Here is a 16,529-nt window from a genome sequence, read left to right on the forward strand (position 1 = left end):
ATTTATTTTATCCTCTACACCAAATTGCCTCTGGAAGGAAATAGGTGCTATTATTCTTCTCATTTTACAGATGAGGAAACTGAGGCAGTTAGATTTTTTTAAAAAATAGTAACAAATGAGAAATTATTTGTAGGTCACTTTTCTGATACAAAGCAATAATTCAGATTTTCAAGGGTGAGCTTTTATGAATAGATTCCCCATCAGATTTGATGAACATCCACCTTGCTTCTCTAACTAGAAAAAATTCTTTTAAAATTTAGTGTTCTTTCTGTCATCTATGTTTTTGTACAGTGTGTCTGTTGTCTATGTTGACTTGTTAGTCTATAGTCCGTCATCATGGGTGATGTCCACATATAATATACATGTTTATATAGGTGAAAATATGCATAAAGACTTCACCTTTAATAATGGATTTGAGACCAGTAAGCCAACTTTTATCTTACAAGATTGATGACAATTAGTCACTGATGATTTTCTACCCCAGATAAATGTAAATAATTGTTTAAACTCAAGGTGGATGGATGGGGATGTTGTGTGTTCATCACTGTTACACCTTTTTTCTTTGTAGTATCCCTTAGATTGGAGTTCTATGAAATATAATTTATGAAACATTTGCATAGATCTTTTTTTAAAAAGAAAAATGATTTTATTTTACTTTTTTAAAAGTCAAAGTCTATGTCTTTCGCCTTTATAACAACAACAAAACCTGGATTCTTGTCCACTTGGAATAGGGAATTGCATAGATCTTTTTTTTTTTTTAATTTTAAACACTATTTTATTTGGTCATTTCCAAACATTATGCATAGATCTTAAATGAAAAGATAATCCACTTTTGTCATCTCTTTAAAATCACAGAATAAACAAGAAAAGGAAAAGGAGAACAGGGTTTTGTATTTTCACTAAGAAAGCAGCCATTTGATTCTTGATGTTCAAAGAAGACAAGTAGAGGAGAGTTATTTATGTTATTTAAATCCTGCCTCCAATAATAATTGGCTTTGAAGGGGGCTTTGGAAAAGTTTCGATTTCTCTTTTCTTCCTTAAAATGGGGGCATAAATGTATCTAAATAAATCACAGGGTTGTTGTGAAGATCCCATGACATAATTCATAGAATGCACTTTGCAAACTTGAAGGGGCTACAGAATGAATGATTTCTATTGTTGCTATTAAAACACTAAAAAACATCTCAGGTTTGTGAAGGCTTCAGTGACCTTAAGGATAATGCAACATTATAACACACTGGCCTGATTTTGGAGTAATGAGCACTAATACAGTGCCTCCTAGTGGTTGGGGAGAAAGGAAAGCTTCCCAGTTTTGGGAATGGCTGCTTTGTTTCCAATGGATAAACCAATTGAATCACAACAAAAAACCTTCCACTTACCTTCTTTCACATCGTGAGCAAGCTCCCTATAGCAGGAAATCTGTTTTCTTGTGCTTGGTGATCAATGTATGTAGCTTGGTGTCAAGCTTCTAAAAACCCCATTTGGGGATGAAGGCTATTTTGAGTAGAAGATAATGTGTGGTTTCTCTTTTTTAGGTAATCCTCATCCAAATAGACTAAAATAGTATTTATACAATTCCTAAGCTTCATCTTTGCAATGACTTTTCTCAAATTGTCTCAATGATCCTCAAAACCTCAAAACCACATTGGGGTCTAGATGCTATTATTATCCCTATATTAGAGAGGAGGAAACTGAGACAAACAGAGATTAAGTGACTTGCCCACATACAGCTAATAACAGTAATAAACAGTTAAACATAATAAACTTATGTTTATTTATTCTTTTTTAAAGTAAGTTCCTTGTGAGGAAAATGGACAGAGTGGTAGCCTGGAAATCAGAAAGACCTGGGTTCAAATCTAATTTCAGGTATCTATTTTGTCATCTCTCTGAAACTTAATTTTCTCATCTGTAAAATGCAGATGATAATAGAATTTACTTTACAAAATTGTGAGGATCAAATAAGAGAATACGTTAGTGTTTGCTAGCCTTAAAAGCTCTCTATAAACATGAGTTTATGAGTGTAGATAAAAATATTTGGGATAATTATGTTCAGTTCTTCTGAACTTAGCATGCTTGGTAAGCTAAATAAAACAAAAATATTAATGATCATAATTAACAGTAGTGGTTAAAGAGATGCTAAGAGGAGGAAGCTACTTTGAATTCTGTGTGGATAGACACACAAGGTTATATACACTTTATCAAGTGTTTTTTTTTTTGGGATGAGGCATCCTTAACATATATATCTAAAAGGAGGACCAATGGGGAACCAGTTTGCTTTACTGATACATTCATGATGTCAGAAGAAAGTAAAGAAGGGCCTCTGGCACACTGGGACCTACCATTCTTGAAGGGAATGCCTGCATCAATGACATCCATACATCTGAGTGTGTGTGCTCAAGGCATTGGCACTAAAGTCCTGCTGTGATATCTCACTGTGACATGGAGGTGGGTGGCTCTGAGTTCTTTTAAGGCTGTGCCAACAGGACGTAATAGCAGGTCTTGTCATGCTGGCATTAAGACCCAGTGAGAGACCATATGTCTGCCATCCACTGTCCAAGGACCAGTGTGGTGGAATTTGAGACAGTTCATCCTCAGACTTCAGGGGAGAAGTCTTTCTGGCCAGAGTAACTTAGGAAGAGTGTTTACTGCGTCTTGGAGGGGCAATAAACTGTGGTGTGGATGAAAGTGACCTTTTAAATTTCATTTTCTGGTAAGTGGCGGCCAAAAGGAGGCTTAGAGCAGAGGAAAATGTTTAGATTTTGAGCCTCAAAACAAAAACTCTGGAAGGGGTCCTTTATTGTTTAAGATCAGCCAAATGGGGAGTCCTCTAAGATATATCATTTCTTTTTATTCAAGGCTTATATGTTAGTGGACCTGGAATTAGGGGAAATGGGTTACTGATCCGAGGTTAAGTTTCTTCATCTAAAAATAGTGATTGTAATACTTGTAGCATGGACCTCATAGTTACTATTAATATGAGTTACTGTTATTATGAATAATTATTCTGATTAGTCACAAAAAATTTCTGAAAATGACAATGAACTGGATTTTTTCTTAGTTTGTTTTGATATAATAGAACAAAAATACTAAAATGATTTTGTCCTCCACTATTAATTTATATAGCAAGGTGAATATTTGGCTTAGCTCCTTCCCTACCTTAAAAACAAACAAAAAAACCCTTTCTTTATTTTTATTTATACAGATGCCTAGAAATTAAACTTCATTCACTCAGTCTCCAGATTCAATGGCTATAGTCTAATTGTGGCAGATTTTCCAAGGGGGTCTTCATGGATGATTCCTTGTCTATCTAGCTTAATAGATACCTCTCTCTCAAAATTTGCTCCAGGTCATACCATAAATGATTTCTTTTACAAGTAATTTATTAATTTGTTTCTAGGCTGGCCAGGGCCTTCTCTAGTGCACATGTTTTATTTGTTATTCTTTTGTGTTTACACCAGGGAGTGACTTTTAGCTTAAAAGATGTGATTTTTAGAAACCTAACAAATTCATAAATGAAACTGTTTTACTTATTATAGGCAATGTCAGCACAGGGATCACAGAAATTCCTAGAACATCTAATATCTACTGCAACAATTAAAATAGAAACAAGACGCTCTCTAAATTTAGAGACAGCACACTAAAAAGCTGAAATTTTGCAGGCAAGAAAACCTTTTATTTTAAACCATTAAAAGAACCAAAAATAGTCAGCAGGTGGCCACAAGTATCCATGTTTCATTAAAATCACATAAAACCTAAGTACAAAAGCACCACTGATTATTGCTCTAGAAAAACTGCATGAAAAATTCAAATATGCACAGTAAAAACACCACCGTCTGCACAGGACTAATTTTCAAAGCAAGTGCGTGGAATGCTGATCCAATTTTACACACGGCTTCCAATATTCAACTGATGTTCATATTACTTTGGGGGGGGGGATGTGTGTGTGTGTCAGGGGAGGTGATGAGGGGCGAGGAGGGCTTCCAAAAAAAGCATTGTTATGAGAAGGGAAAATATTCATCGATATACATTTTTTTAATATGCCGCCTATTGTAGTCCTAGAAAATTAGCATTTACAAAATACTTGATAAAAATATCTTTTAAAAGTTGTCCCGAGAGGTACATAAAATCCACCCCCAATTTCCGTGACAATTCATTCTCCCTTGTCACCTACAGATTCAGTTTTCCGTGCCTATGGAAAGAAAAAAAAAAACAAAAAACGAAAAAGAGAAGAAGACCGTTACTAACCAGACTCAGACCCCGCCCCAAGACGTTACAATACAAGCCACCCCACTGACACAATGCCGGCTTTGTTATTTATCGACTTATTGATCGATGGATCGATTGATTTGAAAGCATCCCTCCCTAAGCAGCTCCACTGCAAAGCCTATGTCCATGGTAGGTGCTCCGCAGACAAGACAGGCATACATACCCACAAACACACTTCTCTGTTTTATCGGGCTCGGCTTTTCAGAAAGCTTGTCACAAGCAGCCTTCCTTACCTGCGAGCTTCCACTGTTCATAATGAAAAGCGGCACACTACTATCTGATTCTAGCCACTGCACACAGGCAGACATTCTCTACCGTACCCTTAACTTTCACTGTTTCAATCTGCCCTTTTACTGACAGTGTGCTGGGTGGGGCACCTCGGGATGTTGAAACACTAACAGTTGAGCGATAGATGCGAATCTGCAATAACATCGTGGGCAATAAAGAGAAACATTATGAACATGCTATCAATGGCTCGCAATCCCGAATCAATTTGAAAATGCACTGAGTCAATCAGCGGGAGGCATTGACGGAAAGTACCTCTTCAGCTTTACTTTCACCATTTTCAGACGGTGTAGTAGTACCTTCCTTTCCAGATTCCTGCTTCTCATCCTTCTTCCCTTTGGCGCCTTTGGTAGCCTTTGCTCCGGGTTCCTTCTAACAGAGAAGAGCAGAACACAGGAAGATGCCTCGTCAGAAGCCGGGTTAGAGGTCACTGAAATCGGGGAGAAGTCCTACATAGCCCCCGGGAGGGTTGTCGTTGAGGCCGCTACCAAGGCTGCCGCTTAATTAATATTCAATGAAGGCTTTTTACCAGATTTTTGGGAGAAAAAAAAAAAGTTTGTCCTGCGTCTGTGGGCTCCACAGGTAAAATGAACTAAAATGACTGTGATTTTCCTGCCAGGTGTGAGCACTCTCACCGCGGGCACACATTGCAATCCATATCTGACCTGGTCTCTTCCGCTTCTAAGGTCCCTAATTCCCTTCAAGGCTCCGCCCCCTTTCCGCCCTCTTTTGCAGGACTTTCCAGATTTCCCCATTTGGGAGTGCTTCCTTTTCCTATATTTAAAAATAAAAAGTCTCCTAAAACCCCGAGTTCCGTTTTCCTATATTTAAAAATAAAAAGTCTCCTAAAACCCCGAGTTCCATTTTCCTATATTTAAAAAATAAAAAGTATTCTAAAACCCTGAGTTCCAAAAGGTAAAAATGCACTAAGGAGCTGTAATTGTCCCTTCCAGTGTGGGAACTCTCTCTACTGCTACCCACTGCTCTGTATATCTAGAATATTCTTATTGTAGCCTCTTAGGAACCCTAGCTCAGACCCCTTCCAGAATTTTTTTCTGATACCCCTAACTTGTTAGTGCTTCCTCATTTGTATTTACTTATTTTTATTTTGTCTTTATATTTATTTATGTTGTATCTACTTATTTTTATTTATATGTAAAACAATATGTATTTATAAATTTATTTATATATAATGATATCTCTAACAATATTTACATATTTATTCATATATAAAATTTGTTTACATTTACATTGTTTACTTATTTTTATTTTAGATATTTATATATAAAATATACTTATATTTTATATGTAACATATTTATATAAAATACATTTATATACATTATACTTATACATTTATTTTTATTTATTTTATTTTAATTTGTATTTACTTATATTTTTCTATCCTTTTTTTACTCAAAATTTTTAAAATGACTTTTCTTTTTAACTCTTACCTCCATTATAAGGGAATGTAAAATTTTTGAGGGTAGGAAATGGTTCATTTTCACTTTTGCATTCACAGTAACTAACACAATGCCCAGCACATAATAGGTGCCTAGAATGTAATTGCTAGATATAATTTAGTTGATAATTTCTAGGGAGTTGCCCTAGACCTTTGGGACCTACCCAAGATCACACAATTAGTGTCAGAGGCAAGACTTGAACAAGTCTTTTGAAATTCCAGGGCCAGCATTCTATCCATAATCCCACAAGGCCTCTATCCCAATAAATAATTGCTTAGATAATCTACTAGAGTTTGACTTATCAGGAATACTTTTCCTTTTTTTCTGAAATAACAATGATTTTGCTCATTTGCTTGCTTTCCTTGGCACAGAGAATATCCTACTGATTCTAGGAGTGGATACTACTTAGCAAGAGCATCAGAAGTCTGACAAAGGGGTCAAGGCAGAGAACGTTGTCAACTGCCTAGCTGTAGGCCTGGAGATTCAATAGAAAATTAGATTTGGAAAGGTGACTTAGGGAGCAGTTGGAGAGAAGGGTCACCACTGTTGGTGCAGCCATTAATTTCAATTAAATAGTGCATGGGGTGAAATTCGAGGTAGGCAGCAAGAGATTGAATTTAAGAACTCAGGTGAAAAGATGCTATTTTTAAGATCAAACACCAGGAATGAGTTTTTGCTGCTTCAAAAATTCGTCTGGAACTCTGAGACAGAGAAAATTTACAGGATGACAGGATTCAGAGCAGGAAGAAACTCAGAGATCATCTAGTCCAACCCCCTCATTTTTCAGACCTCAGGCTCAGAGATTAGTCCAAGGTCATGCAAGCAATAAACAGTAGAGCTAGGATTTAGATAAGAGGTGTTTTTGACTCTAAAAAACAGCGTTTTCCCCCACTACACATTGATTTGGGAAAAATCAAACAACCACACAGCAAAATGCCAAACTCTGAGCCAACAATGAAGGCTGGGATTGGCAGAAAGCAAAAAGGCCTTTGGCGGCTCATGCACCTGGGTAAGCCTATTTCCTATCAGTTACATGCAAAGCAATGTGACCCTTGGGTCACCCAGCTTGTTGCCAACAGCATCCTCAGGGACCATTCAGCTCTTCTAGGTTTGAAACAAGCATATTTATACTAGGTCCTCTGCCAGAACGGCTCTCAAAGCACCTGCCTTGGCAAAGCTGGATGCCCAAGAGCATAGCAAAGCCTCCTGTTTCTGCTTTACTAGGGAGAAAAATGCCCTCTTTGTAGACCACAAACTACACATATTAATTTTTTAGAAGATATCCTTAATCAGTAATGACAATGTCCTAGCTAGTTCTTTTTTAACAATTACTCAGCCTGACCTTTCTCAGGAAATGGAGACGGAGAGAGAATTATTATTTATGCATTTATTTAAAAAGTCCATCACCCAAGAAGAAAATTAAAAAAAATAAAATAAAAAGATCTCTTACCTTAGTGGTTTTTCTTGGTTTTGGTTCAGGTTTTGGTGGTGCAGGTTTCTGCAAAGACATTTTTAATCATGCAAATACTTAAAAAAAAAATCAAATACCAAATCCCCTCTTGCTTGAAATTCACAAAAGAATGCAGAAAACTGGCTGACACTGTTTTTGACCCTTCAAGGTCTGTAACACGATGGCTCTTAGTCTTAGAACTCCAAACCCCTATTTCATGTGGAACAGATCTCCTCTAATCTGAATGGCCCAAACCAGGCTCAGCACAAAATGAATTCATCTTTAAAATGTTTTGTCCTAAGCAGAAAGACCAAGTGAACCATTTTTATTTTGGATTCTACTACAATAGGATGTATTTCAAGTGAGATGTTGTTAACTCACCTTAGCACCATCCCGGATAGTTCTTTGGGAACATGTCTAATCCTGCTGTCTTGGGCTTTATCTAGATTTCTTTTTATCATAGCAAATCAGTGATACTTAAATATAGATAAGAAATGCCTAGCTAAGGGGCTGCAGTTTGACTAAGTAGTCAGGTTATCCAAGACCCTACATATCATAATGAAATCTTAAGCAGAACCCAAGCAGTAAGAAAGAAGGCTGCTTAGGAAATACTTCAAAATGACCTAAATTGTTTCATACATGAAGCAGATCTACACTCATCCCAATTTAGGTGGCTTGAAAATCAGTTCAGGTTGTATGGCCAGACAGGAAGCCCCACCTAATGATGGTACACTTCTTTATATTAAAGATACTATTAGACTAACATGAGAGGGTATAACAGATAGACAACTCAGTGGCATCATGATAGAGTGCTAGACTTGGAATCATGAAGACCTGAGTCCAAATACTGTCTCGGACAACTGTTGGCTATTTAAGCCTTAACTTTTATACTTGACCTCTGCTTGCCTCAGTTTCCTCATCTGTGCAAAGTAGGGATAATAATAGGATGTATGTCCCAGGGTTGCTGTGAGAATCAAAAGGGTTAACATATAAAGTGTTTAATAAAATGCTTATTACTTTTACTATTATTATTATTATTATGAGCCAGCCTTGGAGTCCAACACCTGGGGTCTTGCCTTGACACATACTGCCTGGGTGACCTTGAATAAGTACTTATCTTCTCAGTGTCTCAGATAACCAAAGGCAGAAAAGAAGCCAACCTGTGCTGTACTAACATGACGCTGTATAGACACGTCATCTCGTTAATTAATTCCTACCCCAAATTAAAATAGTAAAGGAATGCTCACTAAAGGGAAGGAATAGCCCTGGCTTGCTAAGCTTTCCTTTCTCTTCCAGTCCCTCAAAGACCTTTCTAAAGGGTTTCCTGCTAGTTCTGCTGTCCCACCTTCTTCCAAAGCAGCACTGCCCCCCGCAGGCAGGGGCCCAGCCTCCCCAGATGCCTTTTTGGCTTAGAGACAAAACAGGTGTCCAACCCTTGATTGTCTATGAAAGAATATGGTATGAAAATAGACCCTGTCGCTAGACCCTGGAACTAGCTTTGAGGTCGAGGTAGAAAGCGCTAGATCCCAAACAGAGATTCCACAGGGGAGAGTAGCTGAAAAGGTCCTGGATTCTAGTTAGTACCGTGGGGTAGGTTACCTGTAGGGACCTCAGAGCCCCTCTGGGCCCATCGGCTTCTTTATCTGTACAGGAAATGAGCACAGACCCCGGCACTGAGCAGTCTTCTGCTTACCCTCTGCTGCTCACAATCCCTCCTGCCTGCCCCTACTTTCTACTATTTCAAGGGTCCTCTCAGATTATACTCAGTGTAATATAAAGGAGCTGGACAGAACCTTAGAAATCACCTGCTCCAGAAGTTCTTAATCTTTTTGTGGTAGAGACCCCTCTGACACTCAGGTGAACTATATACAGACTTTCTCAAAAAGTTCACAGGTTCCTCCTTCTCAAAATGTTGTTAAATGCATAAAATAAAATGCGTAAGATTTCAAAGGAAACCAATTACACTGAAATAGTTATCAATATTTTTTTTTAAGTTCATAGACTCCCAGGTTAAGAAACCCTCATCTTTTAACAATCTCACTATATAGATGAAGAAACTGCTGCCCAGGGAGGCTCTGAAATCCACACAGCTCAAATGACATGATCAAGGTCACACAGCTGCTTAGACAGTGAAGTATTTCTCAGGCTGTCCTTGCTGCCAAGCCCCATGGACGCTGGCCTTCAAATTGGGTAAAGTATTCCAGACTACTACTAAAATTCTTCTGACGCTGGGGATTCCCAATATTTCTACATCTTAATGGGGGTGGGGATGGAGACAAGAGATCCCAACTTCTTGTTAATGCAATCAAATCATTAAATTGGATCCAGATGCCAAGAGGGTATCTAATAAACTTTTTTTGCTTTGGTGATTTAATTATCTTGAATAATTCTATGCCGTCACATTTCATTGGTGCCTCTGAGACACTGAAGCTGCTTTAGATTGCAAATTCCTTGACTGCGATTCTGTCTTTTTGCCTCTTTTTGAATCTCCATCACTTAGCACAGTGCTTGGCACACAGTAGGCATTTAATCAATGTTCACCAATTCAATGACTGATTAGCGGCACCGGTGAAACATGACTGAATGATTGTGACACCAGTCATTTAAAAACAGAGAAAAGGGATCAAGGGAAACATCACCTTACCATTCCTTTCAACAGCGTCACTGACTTGCTCTGGAATGGGGAACCATGTGCCCACAGGGACTACCCCAAGGGGCTTTATAAAATACTTACAGCTGACAATCTTGCAGACCGTCTTGTGGGCTAGAAAGAAAACAGAAATATTTGATTTGTATTACAGCAAAACAAATCAGGAAAAAAGTGCCACTAATTCTCACCTTCAGGAATTTTTTTTTTTTTGGTGATCAGTTACCAGTTCTACATTTGTGGAGGGTTCTACAATGCTTCCATCACATCAACTCTGTGAGGTGGAAAGGGCAAGTTATGATCCCCATTTTGTTAATGAGGAAACTGCAGCTCAAAGCAGGTAAGGAAGCTGGCTAGTAAACAGTCCTCTGACTCCAGGACCAGGGCTAACAAAAGTTAATAAAGAATTCAATAATCCAGTAAGCACTTTTTAAGCAATGGGGATACAAATAAGGAAAAGAAAGTACCTGTCCCTTAAGGAACTAATAGTCTAACAGGGAAGCTGATGCCCAAAAGGAAGCTAGAAAGGGGGTGGAGTGGAGTGGGCTACCACCAGGGAGAGCTGGCTCAGGGACATCACATTCCATGGAGTCCAAACCCAGCAGAGTTACTGATAAGAATTGTTCCCCCCCCCCTTTTTTTTTTAGAATTTTAAAAGCATCCATATCTTCATATAACAGTGATAAATCAAAAGCAAGTATAAAAAATGACAGTTTATTGCTGGAAGAGACAAATTTGATTCTTTCAATTTAGGGTAAGGTGAAGAAAAGAAAAAGAAAGAATTTAAGGTCTTGTTATAAACTATGGTTAATATTGCTGGGAGAACAGTACAAAACCACTAAAGTACTTTTACAAAAACTAGCTCCATCTTCCTCCCCTCTTTGGCAGAGGTGGACAACGAAGGGTGTGGAATATTGTACATATTACTTTATATGACTGATGTTTCGATTTGTTTTGCTAAACAATTATTTTCCTCTCTTTTAAAAATCTTTGTTACAAGGGATATTTCACTGCATGGGAGGAGATATATCTAGAAATGAAGATGAAGCAAAACCAAAAAATATCAATAAAAACAAGATAAAAAACAGCTTCCCATTATTTTTCTGTTTCTTTAAATGGAACTTCAGTTACTACATGAACAAACTTGTTTCATTTGGAAACAAATGTAAATATTTGTAGAGAACCAGAAGAAACTGTAATCTCCCCCCCCCCTCTTTTTTGTTACTTTGCTATTACAGAAGAGAAACAAGGAGAATATCAAGTAATTTTTTTTTAACGTAGTTTATCTTTAAAAGTTAACCAGGGTAGTTGCAGGATAGACTGACTTATTACTCAACAATTCAAACACCTTCAGAGGCTCTCTATTCACTCTAGTATAAAATATGAGCTTCTCAGCCTCTCACTTAAAGTACTCCACAATCTAGCTGCCACTTAAATTTTCAGACATTTCATATAGCTTCCTTTCATGCAGAGCCATACAAAGTGTGAAAATTCTTGCCTGAGGCAAATTCAGTTGAGTGGGAGGATGGGGGTGGCAAAAGTTCAGACAATAGTCTTTTTGGTTTAGTTCTGAAAAGGAGATGATACAGTTCAGTCTTGAAAGAGCCTGCATTACAGTGGGGAACCTGGAGAAGGTGAGCCCCCATGGAGGGGGAACCATGGCAATAGATCCCTAAGGGGAACTGCTGGCAAAGGAATGTAAGGTGAGGTGCAGGGATGGGAGATGCTACAAAGAGGAAGTAGATTCCACTTCATGCCTCTGCATCAAGTGGCCCCCCTTTTTGGAATGCATTCCTTTCTCACTCTGGTCTCTTAGAATAGCTAGAATACCTAAGCATTCAGTTCTATTGTTACCTCTTTCATGAAGACTCTTCCTCTCCTTCAAATGCCCACAGAACCTCTTCACCCCACTCAGATCTCATCTGGTCCTTCACTGAGAAAACAGAAGCTATTTGATGCGAGCTCTTTCTTCTCTACATCTCAGAATCCCTTGGCATCATCCCTCATTCCTGTACTCTCAAATCCTTAATCTCTTCCTATCTACAGACTCGTTACCCCAAGCCTACACACACATTCAAATCTCTTCCATTCTTTAAAAAAAAACCTTCAAAAAATTATTCTCTCAAGTTTTTCATCCTATTATTCTCTGTAGTTTTTATTCCATATTTATCATCTCCTTCAAGATAAACATCTAAAAAAAAGTGTCTATACTGGTAGCTAATTGCCTCCACCTCTCCTTTCATTCACTTTTCACCTTCTGTGATTTAGCTTCTTACTTCCATAACAGAAGCCACCCTTTCTAAAGCCACCAATTATTTTCTAGTTGCCAAGTGTGATGGATTTTTCTTCATCTTCATCCTTCCTAATGGTGCTGTAGCATCTCACACTCCTGACCACCTTCTCCTTCCAGCCACCCTCTCCTCTCAGGGTTTTTGCGTTACAGTTCTCTGGCTTGTTTCTCTAGGTTACCATGGTTCACACACGGGTTTAATTATCATCTCTCTGCAGATGACTCTTAGATTTATATTTCCAACCCTATGTTCCAATCACTCATTGTCAATAGATTACTACTGGATATGTCTTGGAGCCATCCAAAAGGGAATATGTCCAAAACTGAACATCTTTCCCAAACATACCTCTCTTCCAAACGTCTCTATTTTGTGTGAGGGCACCACTATTCTTCCAGGCACATGAGCACATCTTTGACTTCTCAACTCTCTTTCAGTCCGCATGTCAAATATCATTGCAAATGGGGATTATTTCAATCTTTGTACTTGCAAGGCCTAGCACTTAACACAATGCCTGGAATACACTAAGCACATAAATAAATACCTATTGATTAACTGATTTCTAGCATCTGTCCCTTTCTATTCACAAAGCTGCCACTTTAGTTTAGGTCCTCATTTCATTTAGCTTGGGTTTCTATAATAGTCTTCTAATTGGCCTCCTTGCCTCTAGTTTCTCTCTATTCCAATTTATTCTAGACACAGCTGTCAGTGATTTTCTGAAAGCTTATATCTAATCACATTATTTTTCTACTTGATACATTTCAATGGCTCCTTATTTACCTCTAAGAATCAATTATACACTCCTGTATGGCATCTAAAGCCCTTGGAAAAACTATCACGTCATGCCTCTGTAGCTTTTGCAAATGGCTGTGTCCCTCACACCTGGAATTCCCGGTCTCTCAGAATCCCTAATTTCCTAAAAGACTCAGCTCAAATACCACTTTCTACATAAATACACCTTTCCCAAAATGCCAACCATTTGTTTTTTTTTTATTTTTTCATTGAAAAACTTTAATTAATTTAGAATATTTTTCCATGGTTATATGATTTATGTTCTTTCTCTCCCCTCCTCTGCCCTCCCCCATATCCAACATACAGTTCCACTGGGTTTTACATGTGTCATTGATCAAGACCTATTTCCATATTATTGATAGTTGCACTAGGGTGATCGTTTAGGGTCTTCATCCCCAATCATATCCCCATCAAATCATGTGATCAAGCAGTTGTTTTTCTTCTGTGTTTCTGCTCCCACAGTTCCTCCTCTGGACAGCATTCTTTCTCATAAATCCTTCAGAATTGTCCTGGATCATTGCATTGCTGCTAGTAGAGAAGTCCATTACATTTGATTGTACCACAGTATATCAGTCTCTGTGTACAATGTTTTCCTGGTTCTGCTCCTTTCGCTCTGCATTACTTCCTGGAGGTTGTTCCAGTCTCCATGGAACTCCTCTACTTTATTATTCCTTTGAGCACAATAGTATTCCATCACCAACAGATACCACAATTTGTTCAGCCATTCCCCAATTGGAGGGCATCCCCTCATTTTCCAATTTTTACCACCACAAAGAGCGCAGCTATGAATATTCTTGTACAGGTCTTTTTCCTTATGATCTCTGGGGTTTAAATCCAGCAGTGCTATGGCTGAATCAAAGGGCAGACAGTCTTTTAGTGCCCTTTGGGCATAGTTCCAAATTGCCATCCAGAATGCCAACCATTTATTTTGTATACACCTACAGATGCACATGAAGGGCCACATTTGTACCCCTTGCACCTAGCATGGTGCCTGACACACAGTGTTGTTGCTCTACAATTGTGTGCTACTCTTCACAATCCCATTGGGGTTGTCTTGGCAAAGTTACTGGCATGGTTGGCCATTTCCTTCTCCAGCTCATTTTATAGATGAGGAAACCGAGGCAAACAAAGTGAAGTGGCTTTCCAAGGGTTCATACAGCGAGTAAGTGTCTGAGACTGGATTTGACCTCAAGAAGCTGAGTCTTCATGACTCCAGACCCTGTGCTCTATTCATACCTACTAAGATTGGCTGATTCTCCCAAATGTGAGTACTTTCTCCATCTTGAAATTACTTTGTAATGGATTTACTTTCTGTGTACAGACGGTGTTCATCAGGTAGATTATTAGCTTCTGAAGGGCAAGGATGGTTTCACTTTTCTTTCTTTCTTCCCAGTTGGACAGGAAGGTTAGGATGAGAGGCTACATGGCAATGTAGGTGGAGAGCAGATCTCAGAGTCAAGAAGACCTGTGTTCAGGTCTCATCCCGGATTGAGCCCAAAAAAAAAAAAAAGGAAAAGAAAGTAGCTACCCTCAAGAAACTGACAGTCTAACAAGAAAGCCAATATCCAAAAGCTTTCAGTGCCCCTGACAACCCTTTCAGACTTAGGTGAATAGGTTCAACCCAGTGAAACTGCTTGTCAGCTCTGGGAGAGGGGAGGGAAAGATCATGAACCATGTAACTGTGGAAAAACATTCTAAATAAATAAATAAATATTTTAAAAAAGACTTAAGTGACAAGACACAGGCTGATCTGTAATGGTAGAGGCTGTGCTCACCAGAACTGTCCACTATCCAAGAAATCACACATCCAGCCTAAAATGTGTACCCCACTACTTTTGATTTTGTGCTTATTTAGACAGGGATGTTTATCTTCATAGAGCAAAGTACTTTCTTTATGGACAGTACAAATTAATATAATAAATAGGCTGGCAGAGGGAATATTTAAGCTACTTAAAGAAAATGGTTCTCATATGCCACACTATGCATCTTCAAAGGCACATGTAAACAACAGACATGCTACTTACAAATCAGTGAATTTAAGAGTAATTCTACAAACAGATTTACAAAATACCCTTTGCAAAAGAAGATAAATCATTGGAGAGAGATTCATTACCCATGGCTGGGTCATAATGATATGATAAAAATGGTGATACTATGTAAATTAACCTATAAATTTAGTGTTCTATCAATCAAACTGTCAAGAAGTTACTGTATAGAATTAGATAAAATGATGTTAAAATTCATTTTGAGGAACAAAAAGTCAAGGATCCCAAGGAAAATAATGGGAAGGAGGCCTAGCATTACAAAGTTTCGAACTATGCTATAAAGTAGTAATTAGTAAAACTATTCGATCTTAGTCGTAGAAAAAAAGCAACTTTTTTTTTTTAGGCTACATAAATGAACCAGAAACTAGTCAACATAATAGTCCAATATTTGATAAACACAAGAACAGAAATCACAAGAGGAAAAGAAACAAGCATTTATTGCTTATTTATTAAGGCACTTAATTTATTAAGTCCCTATTAAGTTTTAGCACTTTACAAATACTACCTCATTTGATCTTCATCACTATCCTAGGAAGTAAGGAACTATTATTATTCCCATTCCTTATATTCATTGTTTCTTATGTTACCTATCTGGCCTTACTCAGATTGAAGATCAGTTAAATTAAAACATATTAATAAATTGTGACTCTTGCTGCCATTGTCACCTCTCTAAGTGACATAAGGAGTAAGCTGTACAGGAAGATAATGTAAGGGTCCTAAAGGCTCTGGAGAAGAAATGTTCCCAACAAAGCATTTTTTTCTATAGAACTTGACTTCTCCTAATGATCCAATGAGCTTACTATTATTCTGACAATTCAAGGTTATTGGAATTTCAAAATGTAAAAAAGCCTGGGACATGAAAATAAGAAAGAATTTCTCTAAAAAGCTAAACTTTCTACTATTAAAAAAATTTTTTTTACTTGTCCTTGCTCAAAACTTCTCACCCTTTTAAACTCTACCTTTCTTTTTCATAATTATCATAAGGGAATCTCCTTTAATATGCAAACACTGGATGCTATGATAGGCCTTTGACTTATAAGTCAGCCAGGGTGTTGGGTGGTTAGGTTCTTGAAAATCTGTCTCCTGAAAATCTCTAGTCTTTTAAAGCTAAGTCAGCTTTAAGGAGGTTGCAGTAGAAAGGAATCAGGATTTGGAAGCAGAAGACCTGGGTTCAAACCTTGACTCTACACTTTGTGTGTGTGTGTGTGTGTGTGTGTATTTGTGTGTGACTTTGGAGCAAGTCATCTCACTTCTCTGGGACTCATTTGCCTCATCTGTAAAATTCAGGGGTTGG

At 38.0% G+C, this 16,529-nt stretch overlaps 1 protein-coding gene across 4 annotated transcripts in view; it reads right to left on the bottom strand.

The window, feature by feature from the left end:
* Window positions 1-3,651: 3,651 nt before the first annotated feature.
* HMGN3 (high mobility group nucleosomal binding domain 3) overlaps window positions 3,652-16,529 on the bottom strand; it is a 74,303-nt gene continuing 61,425 nt past the window's right edge. The window contains exons 3-7 of one of the 4 annotated variants that reach the window (XM_007484244.3): window positions 10,198-10,227; window positions 7,464-7,511; window positions 4,807-4,920; window positions 4,587-4,686; window positions 3,652-4,189 (exon numbers count right to left, since the gene is read on the bottom strand). In XM_007484244.3, the coding sequence (XP_007484306.1) occupies window positions 4,176-4,189; window positions 4,587-4,686; window positions 4,807-4,920; window positions 7,464-7,511; window positions 10,198-10,227 (306 nt within the window). In that variant the 3' untranslated portion in view covers window positions 3,652-4,175. Of the gene's footprint in view, window positions 4,687-4,806; window positions 4,924-7,463; window positions 7,512-10,197; window positions 10,228-16,529 lie in introns of all 4 variants that reach the window. The other 3 variants (XM_007484243.3, XM_007484246.3, XM_056818519.1) reach the window with 3 other exon arrangements.

The sequence above is a fragment of the Monodelphis domestica genome, chromosome 2 (assembly GCF_027887165.1).
Source record: "Monodelphis domestica isolate mMonDom1 chromosome 2, mMonDom1.pri, whole genome shotgun sequence".
NCBI lineage: Eukaryota > Metazoa > Chordata > Mammalia > Didelphimorphia > Didelphidae > Monodelphis > Monodelphis domestica.